This window comes from Dysidea avara, chromosome 4 (assembly GCF_963678975.1).
Source record: "Dysidea avara chromosome 4, odDysAvar1.4, whole genome shotgun sequence".
Taxonomy (NCBI): domain Eukaryota; kingdom Metazoa; phylum Porifera; class Demospongiae; order Dictyoceratida; family Dysideidae; genus Dysidea; species Dysidea avara.
The window spans coordinates 2,929,573-2,946,497 of NC_089275.1; the positions used below are offsets into that span (position 1 = coordinate 2,929,573).

At 40.2% G+C, this 16,925-nt stretch overlaps 2 protein-coding genes across 2 annotated transcripts; both read left to right on the forward strand.

Moving 5' to 3' along the window:
• The first annotated feature begins 9,993 nt into the window (after window positions 1-9,993).
• LOC136253302 (uncharacterized) lies at window positions 9,994-12,788 on the forward strand. The gene is made up of 2 exons (XM_066045945.1): window positions 9,994-10,236; window positions 10,289-12,788. Exon 2 carries the CDS (start codon window positions 10,330-10,332, stop codon window positions 12,784-12,786), a length of 2,457 nt encoding a protein of 818 aa, XP_065902017.1. The 5' UTR covers window positions 9,994-10,236; window positions 10,289-10,329; the 3' UTR covers window positions 12,787-12,788.
• Window positions 12,789-13,005: 217 nt separating this feature from the next.
• Window positions 13,006-15,834, forward strand: LOC136252790 (uncharacterized). The gene has a single exon (XM_066045357.1). The coding sequence runs from the start codon at window positions 13,006-13,008 to the stop codon at window positions 15,832-15,834; it is 2,829 nt and encodes a 942-aa protein (XP_065901429.1).
• The last annotated feature ends 1,091 nt before the right edge of the window (window positions 15,835-16,925 follow it).

Here is a 16,925-nt window from a genome sequence, read left to right on the forward strand (position 1 = left end):
TGAATCCCTTGGGCATTGAAAGTGTGTGTATACCTATATTTGTCTCTCCGGTACATAAGCTTTATGCCAAAAGCAGCCAGAGCATGAGAAATGAAGGTTGTATATAAACCTTCCACAATGGTAAGCTTTGCTCTGAAGTAGCTTCTTCATGCCAGTTTAAGTTATGCCAGAGTGTGACTGTAAGGAGTTACTAAAGAAACTGTTTATTCCTCCCCCAATGGCTATACAGACATTTAACAGCTCGTGCATGGTCTTCTAGGCTACAGAGTTGAAGTGGGTGTCACTCAGTTACACAAGCAAAAATGAAGGGCAACTTTGAGGCTTCTCTAGAAAATCTGTGCAAGAAAACACGGTAAACACTAAACTAAGAATCAAGAAGAAGAGCCAAATCACAAATACTACCTACTACTATGATGAATAAGTTTGCAGTAGATCATCAGTAAAGACTAAAAGTATGGAAGAAGTGCAGTAGCTACCCACTTGGTCACAATTGATGATGGCTGATGCATGACTCCCATAAATTATGTGAACAGCACGTAATGTTAGAATATCCACTACTATCATTTGTAGTCAATTGTTGACTAATAGACTTTGAGCATCTTTCTTTTAATGAATATTGTATGCTCACAGCTGGTGTTATAAAGTAATTTTCCAGGAAAATACACTATGAGTGTGGGACTTCCTTACTTTGTTACCATTGTGTATATATACTGTTTAACCTAAAGCTATGAATATACTTTAGGGAGTAGTAAGTAAACAGTGCTACCTACTAATAAAAGTATTTCGCCACACGTACTAACTAATAGCCAATATACATAATACCAGTAGTTTTCCAAGAAATCTGATCATGAATTTCATGTGATTGGTGTTTTAAATAATAAAGTGTTTTATTAGCTAGCATTATTTACTGCATTTGTGCATGGAAGTAACAGCTTTGTAAAATTTCGTGAGGTTGGAAGTAAGAAAACATTTTGTATTAATCTATGCATATTGTACAAGTAATTAACCAGTTACTAAAGTGCATTATCATAGGTAGGGTTGTATGCATACATATAATTATGCATTATTGACTATTCATGCATGTGCAATAGTTGCTTGCATGCATTGCGTATAATGTCACTCATTCATCTGTGCCTTGCATCACACGTTCATGCTATATACAAACAACACAAAATTTGTTTTGTCTTAGTTGTGAAGGTTTTTGTTTCAGTAATCACTGTCCTCTGCTTCTTCATTATAATCACCCCATCTTCTTCAATATCTATGACAGTTTCATCAAGATTAACTTGACAATTTTGATTGGAATCCGTGTTGTTTTCTTCTTTGGGTTGATTGCTATTAATCCCTGTTTTAACAAGCTTGAAGAGAATAAGTGACAATTATAAAACTCCAAGCAGAGAAGGAAGTATCAAAGTTTGAAAGTTACTAAAACTACCCAGTGTAAACATATAAATGATTACAACTAACATGTATATAATCGATATCACAGCTGCTCAGCATGTAATAAAGAAATCACCAATTGCAAATTTGCCTTTGCTGTCAACAAGCACATTAACGGCACCATTAACAAAGAAGAAAAGGCAAACTACAACAATTGCCACTAATAGATAAATAAAGCTGGTTTTGCAGTGGATCATCAATAAAGGCCGAAAGCATGTAAGGAGCAAGATACAATCCATATAAATAATGTTAACTGCAATTCCTGCTTTAGCTGAAGACTGAAAAAGGTATATTTGAAAGTCTTTGTCCATGAGTGTTTCTATTACGTTTTGCTTCATGTTATAGTTTTTTTCCCTAACATGATCTCTAATTAGGTTTACAAATTGACCTAGCACTAACAATATAGAAGCTGTTAGTGTAAGAAAAGAAATAATTGCATGCCACATTGGTATTACTTGCTGATCACTTTCTTTGATGTCATCTCCAAATTCATATTCTCCATTGTCCAAAATTTCATTGCCATACTGAATATATCGAACCTCTGATATAATATGAAAAACAATTAATGCTATAGTTATTATCACACTGGTTACCTATGGGGTGCCGTTTGTATCACAATTATAACAATATAATCAGTATAAAAAATTAGGTTATATATGTTTGCTGTAAATGGTTTATATTTATGTACATTTTCGTAAATAAATAATGACTCTTTTTACATAAATAATTTACATTATTTAATTTATAATGTTCAAATGACTAGTATCTTCTCTATTATGTGCCATTTGTTGTCCTGTTACACATTTTGGCACAAAACCTGAACTTTGAGATGCCATTTGTATCAAAATTTAGTTTTTAATTGCATTGCCAAAAAAGTAATGGAAGTAATTTTCCTTGATATTATTTACCCAAAAATGTGCAAGATTTGTAAGGTACTTTTCATTATTTATTAAATCATTAAATTCTTTACTTGATGTACATTAGTATACCATTAATCTTAACAACCTTGCAATCAACATCTACAACAGGCTACACAAGGTCACATGAGGCTACAAAGAGTTACATGTGGTTACACTGGTTTTGTGGGTTACATGAAGGTTTATAGGGTTACATGAGGCTACACTGGGTTACATGAGGCTACACAAGCTTACATGAAGCTACACAGAGTTACCTGAGTCTACACAGGGTTACATTGAGTTACATGAAGCTACACAAAGTTACATTGGGATAATTATATGAGCCTACACTAGCTACACAGAGTTACCTGAGGTTACAAAGGTTTACATGAGGATACATTGGGTTACATGAAGCTACAAAAAGTTACATTGAGATAATTATATGAGCCTACTGCAGTGTTACATGAGGCTACACTGCTACATGAAGCTACACAGAGTTACCTGAGGCTACATAGGATTACATGAAGATACATTTGGTTACATGAAGCTACACAAAGTTACATTGGGATAATTAATTTAGCCTACTGCAGTGTTACACAAGGTTACATGAGGCTACACTGGATTACATGAGGGTTATAGGAGGCCACATGAGCGTAATTACACCATATTGGGTTACATCATGAGGCTACACAAACTTACACAAGGATACATAGGGTTACATGAGGCTACACAGAGTTATACATGAGGCTATAAATTGGGTTACTTGAGGCTACAATAGGTTATATGAGGCTACATTGGATTACATGAGGTTACACAGAAGCTGCACAAGGTTGCATGAGATGGCAGTTACATGAGGCTACAAAGAGTTACATGAGGCTGCACAGAGTTACATAATGCTACATTGGGTTACATGAAGCATGAGGCTACAAAGGGGAAATTACATGAGGCTGCACAGAGTTACATGAGGCTACAAAGGGTTATATGAGGCTGCATGCACAGAGTTACATGAGGCTACACACATTTACATGAGGCAATACACAAGGTTACATGAGGCTACACAGAGTTACATGAGGCAATACACAGGGTTACATGAGGCAATACACAAGGTTACATGAGGCTACACAGAGTTACATGAGGCAATACACAGGGTTACATGAGGTTATGCAGGGTTAATGAGGCTACACAGAGTTACATGAGGCTACAAAGGGTTAAATGATCATGAGATTACACTAGGTTACGTGAGGCTAGACAAGGATACATAAGGAGACATTGGGCTACACAGAGTTATAATACATTAGAATACATAAAGTTGCAGGAGAATACATCAGGTTACATGAGCTACACAGGGTTACATAAGGATACACGAGGCTATACACAGAATTACATGAGGTTACATGCTTGATACATGAGGCTATACAGAGTTACATGAGGCTGTATTGGGTTACATGAAGCTACATTAGGATACATTAGAATACATAAAGTTACAGTAAGATACATCAGGTTACATTAGCTTTGCATAAGGATACACAAGGTTGCATGAGGCTATAGCTATACACAGAGTTACATGAGGATACATTGGGTTACATGCGGCTGCACAGAGTTACATGAGCCTACCAGAGTTACATGAGGCTACAATAGGTCAAACAGAGGATTATGTTTATAGTCTGGGTTATATGTATGAAGGTACACAGGACTACAACAGGCTACACAAAAGGTTACACCTTTATAGTGTTACTATTACTGTCTTTGCAGTGTCCAGCACTGAAGGTCTGACAGCCTTTGGATTAACATACATGAGAATTGATAATTTACAAATATCTTAGTTTACACAGGCTTCTGACAGACTACACAGGGTTATATGAGGTTACAATGAGCTACACAAGGCTGCTTTGGGCTACATGAGGATAATACACATGACTACACTGAGGCTGCAGTAGTACAAAGGGTTACAATAGGCTATGCAGGTTTACAACATGCTACACTTACTGGGTTACCTGTGGCTACACAGGATTACAACGGGTAACACCGGGTTACATGATGCTACACCAGGTTACATCTGGAATAAATTATGATGCATGGGTTAATTTACATGAAGGTATACATGTGGTTATGTGAGGTTACACAGGATTGCAACACAGGGTTACATGTTGATGCACGCATTAGGCTACACAGGGTTACAGCAGGCTACACATAATTACATGAAGCTACACAGCTTTACACCAGGTTGCATGAGGATACACAAGGCCATTATTATTCACAGAACTACAATAGGCTATACTTGGTTATTATGTGACCAGATTTGCGAAAGAGGTCTTCCACACACACACATCCAGTTTGCCAACTTTGACAATTCATCAGCTTCAGCTGAGAAAAAGCTAGTTACTTGAATTTTGCTCAGTAGAGACCCAGCATGGATTAACAGTTGGCAAGAATTTCAGGCTTATATGTGATCTAATGATCTTCCCAGTTCATAGTATTGGATGTGTGTAGAAGACCCATTTTTGCAAATCCAATCACATGAAGCTATATACACAAGGTTGCATGATGATACAAAGGGTTAAATAGTTACATGAGGATGCACTGGGTTGCATGAGGATACACAAGTTTTCCTGAGGCTACACAAGGGTACATGAGGGTACACATGGTTACATGAAGCAATAGCTACACAGGGTTACATGAGGCTACACAGGGTTACATGAGGTTGCACAGGGTTACATCGGGATATATACACTCAGTTACATACATGAGGCTATACACGGGTCGCACAGGCTACACCTGCATAAGCTGGTTACAGATACCCATGCAGGGTTGTGTATATAGTGTATTAAACTGTGTTTCAGCTTTAAATATTTAAATGAGCTTTAGGGTTTCTTTAAAGTCTAAAAAGGTTGAGTAAATTTATCAAGGGTTGTGGTTATAAATTTACAGTCACAAATACCTAATGATTGATGTGATTCCACATACACTACATAAGTCATTCACAGTTTTCTTATGTATTGTAACAGTGTTGTGTACTGTAATTTGCCTTACTCGTATTTGGGCTTAACATTTATGATAAATTTTTCACCTTTTCACTAAACAAATTTACTAATTCTTCATTGTTTCTTTTACATGACTATCATTTACATTGAAGTTTTGTGATAGATACATGCTGAGGGGAATAACCAGCTCAAAAATTAAGTGAAGAGTAGCTATAGAGTTAAAGTTGATCATGAATATACTGTGTAACTGGTCTATTAGAGTAACTAAACCTTTTCCACTGGTGTATCAAGGGTATAAGATAAATCTGTATTCTTATTATGTACTTGTTTAATTTACAATACTTAAACTAGTATCCTGTTAAAGCCTTACAACTTAGAGCATATGGAAGAAACAAATTCATTACTAACTACAGGTAAATAACTGTGCTAAAAACCCATTGAAATTGAGACTATAGCACAAGTTTACCATGAATTACAACTTACACTATATTAGGAAAAAATACTGAATATATGTATACACCCAAGTAGTATTGCTATTACTACCTTTGCAGTGTCCAGCACTGAAGGTTGACAGCCTTTGGATTAATTATTCTAATAAATAGAATGCTTGAAAATTGATAATTTACAAACAGCTCAGGTTATGTAGGATTACACAGGCTTCTAACAAGCTACACAGGGTTACAAGAGGTTACTATGAGCTATGTACACAAGGCTGCATTGGGTTACATAAGGATATGCACATGACTACACTGAGGTTACAGCAGTACAAAGGGTTACAACAGGCTATACAGGTTTACAACACACTACACTTGGCTACTACACTGAAAATATACACAAGGTTACATAAAGTTACACCAAGCTACATAGGGGTTCATGAGGATAAGCTTGATAAATGTGACCGGATTTGCGGAAAGGTACCTTTTCCACACACAAAATTTGACCCATTTTATGAACTTTGAAGTTTCATAACTTTTGTATCTTTGCTTATAATTGCCTGAAATTTTCCATGAGTGCAGCTAAAGTATATGGCTACATTTTGATACCAAGAGCAAGTTAATCAGTGTAAGGAGTCAAGTGTTACATTATTTTGTTTGCTGGCATGTAAAATGTGTGGAAAAGGTACCTTTTCGCAAATCCGGTCACAAATGAAGCTACACTTGGTTGCAAGTAGATCTGTGGATAAGTAGATCTGTGAATAGTGTCCTTGTGTATATCCTCAGCGTTGTAGCCAAGTGTAGCGTGTTGTAAACCTGTGATACACTGGGCTACAAGTGCACGTTAATACACAGTCACTTGTATAGAGGATACACTGAGTTACATCAACTGGATTACAACAGGGTTTCACATCGATCGGTACACAGTAGGTACACTTTGTTACATGAAAAGACACTGGGTTACAAGTAGACACACTGTCATGCAACCTTGTGTACCCTTATGTAAAGCTAATGTAACCAGATGTATCCTCTTGTAACTTTATGTATCCTAATGTAACCCTGTGTAGTGTCATGTACTATAACTCTGTGTAACCCAATGTCTCCTCATGTAACCTTGTCTAGCCTCATGTAACCTAGTGTAGCCTCATGTAACCCAATATAGCTTCATGTAACTCTGCAGTGCAGCCTCATGTATCCCTTTGAAGCCTCATGTAACTCTGTGTAGCCTCATGTAACCCAATGTCTCCTCATGTAACCATATCTTGTCTAGCCTCATGTAACCCAATGTAGCCTCATGTAACCCTGTCTAGCCCTTATGTAACTCAGTGTAGTTTCATTTAACCCTGTGTAGCCTCATGTAACCCTGTGTATTGCCTCATATAACTCTGTGTAGCCTCATGTAACCCTGTGTATATATTACCTCATGTAACTCTGTGTAGCCACATGTAACCCTGCTAAATTGGGTTACATGAGGCTACACAGAGCTACATGAGGCTACAAAGGGTTACATGAAGCTGCACAGATTTACGTGAGGTTACATTGGGTTACATGAAGCTATACTGGATTACATGAGGCTACATTGGGTTACGTGAGGCTAAACATGATAATTATGGTCTACATGAGGTGACATTGGGTTACATGAGGCTACACAGAGTTACATGAGGCAATACACATGCAGGGTTACGTGAGGCTACACAGAGGGAATACACAGGGTTACATGATGTACACAAGGTTAAATGAGCTACACTGAGTTACCTGAGGCTACAAAGGCTTACGTGAGGCTGCACAGAGTTACATGATGCTACATTGGGTTTACAAAAGGTTACATATATAACCTAATTTTTTATACTGATTATATTGTTATAATTTTGATACAAACGGCACCCCATAGTTACCAGCAATGAAATTATGTGTGGTTTTGTAAAGGTAAGCTGATCTTTCTCATATGTGAAATAATTTCTATGTTTGTATTCATGATCTTCAGGGGTTAGATGGTCATTTTTTGTGGCTGCTTGTTCATCTTCAGGAGTTGGTTGGCCATCCTCAAGGGTTGGTGATTCTTCATCACTTTTATGCTCCACCTTGGAGTGTTTTTTTTCATCAGAATAGAATTCAGAGGTTTGGATGTAGAGGCTTGTAACAATTACAAATATGACTGCTGATGTTATTGGAAAAGGTATTGAGATAATAAAGATAATCACAATGCTCCTGTAGTGATCTTTGCCTCTAGCTCGAAAATAATTTGGATTGGTAAATTCCACAAACTGGTCACTGCTGTAACCTTTAATTGAAATAACTTTGATCTATACAAATATTTATAACTAACATGTACATAAGTACACCTCATTGTACTTACCATATATGTAAGCCAAGACAGCAACCTGTTGTAAGCACTCCTACAAAGACATGGCAACTCAATTGTAACACTGGCCTCAGGCACATTTATAGCGAATAAGCTAAACCAGAATAGTGGTTTTGGCCCAAGAAGATACAATGGTGATTCACTCCAAATATAAACATTTTGGAAACTGGTGCAATTGTAGTCAAAATTCTCTTCTGTTTCATTGCTGCTATTAACTGGATCAGAAATCAGAAAGTTGTATGTTATTTTAACATATCTAGTTGGATGTTTACCAGTTCTAAAGAAGGTCTCTGAGAGATTATTCAGCAGGTCATTCTTACTTAACACATGTCTCTAATTCTCTGTATTGCCAAATACACTTAGTAGATTCACTACATTCACCAGCTTCATAGCAATCATCTTCTTTGTCAATCATATCTTGAGCATCACAGATACACAGGAATGTTGCCAAAATGGCAATACACTGGCAAAGCTTGAACATAGCAACTAAAAATATAGTTGCATGCAGGTATTGTTATATATGTGCAGACAGGAAGTAAGTAATATATGACTATCATGTGGAAGTTCTAGAATATTAAGCCTTACAATTTGGATATATATTGATTTACATAACATGTATATATCTATACATATACTTGCATGATAAGCTTTGTGCTCCTTTATTGACAATCACTTATGTGTATTGTTATAGTGACTTTCAATATAGAGAGGAATTTCATGATATTTAGGTGGCACTATATAATTTGAAATAAGGACAAATTGTCATAATTTGATGGTCTACTAATGTTAATGCCTATTTTTGTGATGGCTTTTAGTCAATTTTTTGGTAGTAGTGTAGGTAGCATAATATGTTTAGCTCTATTTGCACTTTCAGCCTTAAATTTTAGCCTGCCAGTTTGTCAGTCACAAGGCTTGAGGCTATAAACGACACATTGTACATGGTACAGCCATATTTCATCACAATATTAACTCATGTGCTGTATGTGCCTTTTGGGGTTCCAACGAGTGTCTGCCCTCTGTGCTGTGTCTTTCCTTTAATTTTCAATCATACTGGCCATCTTCTTCATGAAACGAAATTACATTGAGGTGTTTAGTATTTAGTACCATACAGTATGGTACTACTGTATATTAGGGATCATGGAAGTTTGCATATCAGTTCCCACAAAAAAAATATTAACCAGATCCCAGCCTCACAAGGTTGTATACAATCACTGGACTGATGGATAGGACTACTGGACTCAATTATTTTTTTTGTTTATTTAAAGTACATACGTACAGTATTCGGTTACAGACTACACAGGTGGACCTGTCTACTTAGTATTGTGTGCAATTACCAAATTTAGTTGAGCAGATATTGTTTGTTAATCAATATTGAATTCTGAGCAGCATTGTTACTGACTTGATATTAATTTTATTGATGAAAGATCCGTTTACTGTTTCACAGTCAAACTTTTCACTCTTGGAATAACCTCCATTGTATGACTACCATTCTTCTTATCATGGGGTATAAATTGTACGGTACATGTTTATGTCAGTAGTAGTATAGTAGTAACCATGTTAACAGCAAAAGTAAGTGGTAACAGTTAACTGTTTTGTCATTCCATCTTTGGCATGTAGTTGATGCATAGCTGTAGCAACAAATGTGGCATGGCCATACTACTTTCTCTGTGTGCGCATGTGATGAGCACGTGCGTGTATGCACGTGCATGTGTGCAGGAAGGTTGGGGGAGAGGAGTGGCCTAACCATATGAGACTAGCATACTCTACATTCCAACCAGTTGCCTAAATATTTGGTTGGAAAGGGAGTCCAGTGGTCTGCTAATCAGTCCAGTGATTGTATACAACCACCTCACAATGCCTCCATGGCCTGTTGGTGTCGTGACGACTGAACAGTAACTTCCCTATTTAGAACTCTAATTATTTAGTTATTATATTGTGCGCATGTCTGTACTGCACGTGTATGTTATATACTTTCGATTGTGGGTACAACACGAGGTGTTCAGATTGTACGTGGCTCGAATCCTCCTCCACTCCGCCAATCCCGAGTCGGACCTGTCCAGGATAGGAACGTTCCGCAGCATTTTGGTGCTGTGACCAGGTACAGTCCACTATATTATCATAACCTCCACCTCATTTTGGTGCTGTGACCAGGATAGTCCACTATATTATCATAACCTCCACCTCATTTTGGTGCTGTGAGCTGAAGAAGACGGATTATGGCGGACATTAAGCGAGCCCAATGTTCACGGAGAGGATACAGAACACACCTTAAGAAGATATTGGCGAGCGTCGACGAAGTGTTAGCGAACCCACAACCCCTCAGCGAAGATAATACAGCCACTCTGAGGGATCTCCATGATCAGCTTATACGTAAGCACGAACTTATAACCCCATTAGACGCTAAGATACTTGAAGCTACCGAAGAAGACGAGGCCATTGAAGCTGAAATACTGCAAGCTGAAGAGACCAACGCTGCGATATCAAGAGCAAAAGCCAAGATAACCCATCGCCTAAGTTCTATCACTGCAAGAGACACAACAATCTCTCCACGTGCACCTCCCCCACCTGCCACCGAGCGTCAGGCAGATCATGCAAGCACTGTTACCCGTCTACCTAAGTTAGAATTACCACAATTCAGTGGCAATCCCATTCTGTGGCAGTCATTCTGGGATACCTTTGAAGCATCTGTGCACAATAGCACCTCCTTAACTGGAGTACAGAAGTTGAGTTATCTCAGAAGCCAACTACAAGGAGAAGCAGCTCGTGTTATTGCAGGCTTCCAACTGACTAATGCTAATTACCAACACTCCATTGACCTGTTAAAGGAACGTTTTGGTCAACCACATAAACAGATAGAGGCTCACATGCAAGCTTTAATTGATATCCATAGTCCTAGTGGTACACTCGCCAGCCTACGTGAGTTTCATGACACTATTGAAGGGCACATCCGTAGCCTGGCTTCACTTGGAAAATCACAAGACACTTACAGCAGCATGCTTGTCACTATCATTCTTGGGAAAATTCCACCCAAGATCAAACAGAACCTAGCCAGGGCACATGGGAGACAAGAGTGGAAAATTGATGAACTGCAAGAAGCCATCCTCACTGAAATTTACATTCTTGAGGCAGGATCATCGTCACAGACAGATGCTCATAATTCTACCTTGCCACCGACTGCACTGTTTCATGCTGCAGCTACTAACAAGTCTATTGGTGGAGCCAGAGGTAAACCGCAGTGTCCATTCTGCAAAGGCCCACACTCCCCTTCTGTGTGTGATGTTATCAAGGACCCAAAGCAACGCTCAGCTGTAGTTCGTCAAGAAAAGCTCTGCTTCAATTGTTTGGGTCATCATAAGGTCTCCTACTGTAATTCCAAGCACAGATGTCACAATTGTAGGCGTAAGCATCACACGAGCCTATGCAGTTATGAGCCGCAACCCACTGGCCAACATGCTAAGCCACATACTGGACACTCCTCACAACCTACGCACGTTGGACAACACCACACTGGTGCAGTCTCAGGTTATCCCATTCCACCAGCTAACAATACACAGCCGCAGATCTGTAATCTCCCACCAACAAATCCTGTGAGCTCTAACACAACTGACACTACCTCATTGTCCATGACTTTGCCACCATCCTGCACTACACTGAACAGAGTATGCTTACTCAAGACTGCTATAGCAACAGTCTCACATGGGAACAGAAGTACAGTAGCCAACCTGCTATTTGACGAGGGATCCCAGCGATCATTTATCACTCAAGATCTGGCCTGCTCCTTAGTGCTACAACCTTATCAACAAGAAGACATCAACATCTCTTCCTTTGGAGCAAACTGTCAACTTAACCGCAAGATGGATGTTGCCATGATCAACTTGTTGACCAACGATGGACATGCTATACCGCTGTCAGTGATAATTGTACCACGTATCGCTACGCCACTACAGAACACTACTAGCATCAGTATGACTCACCTACCACACCTACAGAACCTCCAGTTGGCTCATCCACTTTCCGCAGAATGCGAATTTGAGATTTCTCTATTAGTTGGTGTGGACCACTACTGGGACATTGTAGGAGATCACATTGTAAGAGGAGTAGGAGGAGGACCTACTGCAGTGGCTTCTAAACTGGGCTACCTTCTCTCAGGACCAGTGCAGCTGGCTAACACTCAGCACTCAAACATCAGCACCATGATGTTAACAGTCAATCAACAATGTGACTTTGACCTTGAACGTTTTTGGAACCTGGAATCTGTAGGAGTGTCAATGAGTGATCTCAGTGCTGAAGAAGATATGCTTCAACACTACATCTCTTCGTGTATCACCAGAGACCCTGATGGGGCTTACGTTGTCAGGTTTCCTTGGCGACCCAATCCTCCCACCTTACCCAACAACCTCATTATTGCTCAGAACAGAACACGTCAAATGCTTAAACGGCTGGCTAAAACACCAAACCTACTAATGGTATACAATAGCATCATTGTCGAACAAGAGGCTAGAGGATTTATTGAACGTGTAAAGTCAACAGATAATGAATCCAGTATCCACTACATCCCACACCATGCAGTTGAGAAAGACTCGCCAACAACTCCTATACGGATTGTTTTTGATTGCAGCTGTCGGCAATCGTCTGGATATCCATGTCTCAATGACTGTCTGTTGATCGGTTAACCCTGTGTTAGTGATATATGCTCTATCCTCGTTCGTTTCAGGAGTCATAGCTTTGGAGTGTCTACTGATATAGAGAAGGCGTTCTTACACGTCCGTCTACATCCCGATGATAGAGACTATACTCGCTTCTTCTGGTTAACCGATCCCACTGATGTATCCAGCCAGTTTTGTATTTATCGGTTTAATGTCGTTCCATTTGGTGCAACAAGCTCACCTTTCATGCTCAATGCTGTTTTGCAGTATCATCTTCAGCAGCAAAACACAGCCGTTTCTGATGACATGAGATCAAACTTGTACGTAGACAATGTCATAACTGGTGGTGCAACAGAACAAGCAGTCATAAGCTACTACAGAGAAGCAAGAGCTATAATGTCCAGTGCTAACATGAATTTGCGCAGTTGGTCATCCAATAGTACTGAGTTGATGACAATTGCAGCTCAAGACAACGTCAGTGATGACAGTCAGTCAGTCAACATACTAGGTCTGCGATGGAATACTACAACAGACAAGCTCTCCCTAGCAGCCAAACCCACTATTTTGGCACATGATCATCTGGTGACTAAAAGAGAAGTCTTGCAAGATCTTTCCAAGATATTTGACCCACTAGGCCTTGCAGCTCCAGTAGTTATTAGAGCTAAAATACTGATGCAGAAGCTGTGGATACGTAAGGTTGCTTGGGATGAGCCCTTAGATGAAGAGATCCATAAAGAGTGGATAGATGTTGCCTCTGATTTGAAGTCAGTCACTCAACTTTCTGTTAGTAGAAGGTACTTTTCTTCAGCTTTCGTGCAACCAGTACTACACTCATTTGCTGATGCAAGCCTGAAGGCTTACGGTGCTGTAGTATTTCTCACACAGGGTGATGAAGTATCGTTCATAGTGGCTAAATCTCGTGTGGCACCCCTGAAAGAACTCACATTACCACGCTTGGAACTCATGGCGGCATTGGTCGCAACACGTTTGACCCACTTTGTGGTAAAGGCAATTCCCCTCAAAGACCCATCTATCTTCGTTTGGTCGGACAGCCAAATTGTATTACACTGGGTGAATAGTCGCAAGCAACTACCAACATTTGTTCGTCACCGCATAACTGAGATTCAGTCACTACTACCAACAGCTGAGTGGAAATACTGCCCCACCCTGGAGAATCCAGCAGACTTGCTCACAAGGGGAATCACCACAGAGGCACTGATGTCATCCACATTATGGCAGCACGGACCAGCATGGCTCACTACACCTAACAGATGGCCATCCTTTGATCAGCCAATTCTACCTCCCCTTCTTGTTGCAGCAGCAGTAGCAACTGAGTTTGTTCCAGCTGAACCCATCACACCTACAGTTGGTTTACATTGTGTCATCATGCTAGATCGCTTCAACACTCTTAGTAAGCTATTACGTGTAACTGCTTATGTGTTCCGCTTCATAGATAATGTAAGAGCTCAACCAGACCACCGACGTTATGGACCAATCAGTGCCATGGAGTTCACTACAGTGAGGTTCAAGTGGGTGAAAGATGTACAGCAGGATGTGTATAAGAAGGAGATAGCCAATCTGAAGCTTGTAGCCAGGCAACCGAAGACATCTAGACTACTACTTGTTCGTCAGCTTAGACTGTTTCTGGACGAACATGAATTTCTACACTGTGGTGGACGCATCCACAACGCTCCGGTGAGTAAAACAACCAAGTTCCCCTACCTCATACCTCCTAGACATCGGTTTTCCTATTTGATTATCCATGATGTACATGTGACACTGCACCATGCTGGCACCGGTGCCACACTAACTGCCTTACGCCAGACATACTGGATTCCAGCCGCACGCCAGTATATCAAATCAATTTTACGCCACTGTGTTACCTGCTTACGAGTGATAGGGCAGCCATATTCAGCACCAGATCCACCTCCACTACCTTGTTTGCGGACACAAGATGTTCATCCCTTCACATATACGGGGGTAGATTTTACCGGAGCACTATATGTGAAACGAGCTGAACAAGAAGTGAAGGTTTATTTGTGCCTTTTTACCTGCGCTACTACCCGCGCAGTTCACTTGGAAATTGTACAAGATCTATCTACTGAAACTTCCCTTTTGGCCTTCCGCAAATTTGCTGGCCGGAGGTCACTGCCGAAGTTGATGATATCTGACAATGGCTCTACATACATGTCGGCAGCTGAGGAACTTCGCTTACTAATGGAGAAGACAGAAGTTAAGGAGGAGTTAGGAAGGAGAGGTGTCACTTGGCAGTTCATACCCAAGAGAGCCCCCTGGTATGGTGGCTTCTGGGAAAGGCTAGTGGGGCTCACAAAAACCACCATTAAGAAGGTCCTTGGAAGGCGGCATGTATCTCTCCAAACCCTAGAGACTATTGTTGTGGAGATTGAGGCCATCTTGAATGATCGTCCCCTAACGTTTGTGTCATCAGAGATGGGTGACCCTGAGCCACTGACACCTGCTCACTTGCTGCACGGGAGAAGAATTACTTGCCTTCCCCATGAGATGGTGGATGTCGATGAGCTTACTGATCCCACATTTGGAAATGCCACTTCAATGAGGAAGAGTGCTAACACTCAAGCAGCCATAATCAGGGACTTTCAAACAAGATGGCGTCATGAATACTTGACTTCGTTAAGGGAACATCACAAGTCCTCAGGTAATAACATTCAACTGGTGAAGAAGGGTGATGTAGTGCTCATTCATGATGATGCTCCCCGAGCTACTTGGAAGATGGCTGTGATTGAGGACCTTATCATTGGAAGAGATGGATTAGTGCGAGCAGCAACAATTAGAACAAATAATGGGACAACTAACAGGGCTATCACAAGGCTCTACCCTTTGGAGGTAACTGCTGGACAGGAGGATACTGATGGGAATGTGCAGCCTACTCCAGGACCCAAGTTACAACCTGAGCAACCGGTGGTACGGACAGATTCAGAGACTGGGGGGTCTCATCCGAGACGAGCTTCAGCGAGAAGGGCAACTGAACAGTTCAAGACTTGGGCCAGAATCCTTGCTGCCCCCCCGGAGGATGTCGTGACGACTGAACAGTAACTTCCCTATTTAGAACTCTAATTATTTAGTTATTATATTGTGCGCATGTCTGTACTGCACGTGTATGTTATATACTTTCGATTGTGGGTACAACACGAGGTGTTCAGATTGTACGTGGCTCGAATCCTCCTCCACTCCGCCAATCCCGAGTCGGACCTGTCCAGGATAGGAACGTTCCGCAGCATTTTGGTGCTGTGACCAGGTACAGTCCACTATATTATCATAACCTCCACCTCAGTTGGTAGTATTGGTTAGGTACGTATAACCGAGCCCAAAAGTGCCTTCAATACAACCCAAAAGCTTCCCATAGGTTGCTACAAAATTTGGAATTTTATGTTAACTGACTGACTAATTTACTAATGCAAGACATAACTTGATAACGGCTAGACTATGGGATTGATTTGTTTTCACTTCTAGACATTGCTTCAGCCTAATGGCATACCACAGTATGTACAGTTCACACATCATGGACTTACCTTTGTCCTCATTTCTTTTCGCTTACAGCCCAAGTTGTCAAATCACACTAGCATATTATGGCTTCTCTGTGGCTTTGCTGATGCCAGGATCGTATTTTTCATTTACAAAGACTGGAATGATTGCAGAGATGCTTCTCATACTGTTCTTCATTTGAAACACTGTGTAACATGTCTCTTCACTTCACAGCAATACAATTTTAGCTGATAACTGCCTACATGTTAACTAAATTCAACTAATTGCACAGGACCATTTCAGAGTTTTTACAAACCTCTTCCCTACAGAAACTATTTAATAGCATTCATATTCAAAAGCTATGATATATACAATAGACCAAATGGCAGTATACACCTACTCCCTGTAGATATCAAGCTGCATATCAATGCATTAAGTGCACACGTATTTGGGGACTGTACTGTTGCTCTACCTACATAGCAGGAAATGCAAGTTGTAAAGAGCTATCTAATCCAAAACAGCCAAGCTGTAAAAAAAGAGTGCGGCCCTGAGAAAGGCTATGGTGAAAAAAGTTGTGAAATCCAAGGTGGCGGCCAAGAAATGGCTGTGATGGTAGGTTAATGGTAAAAATTTTAATAATGACAATTCAGGTGAATTTTGTG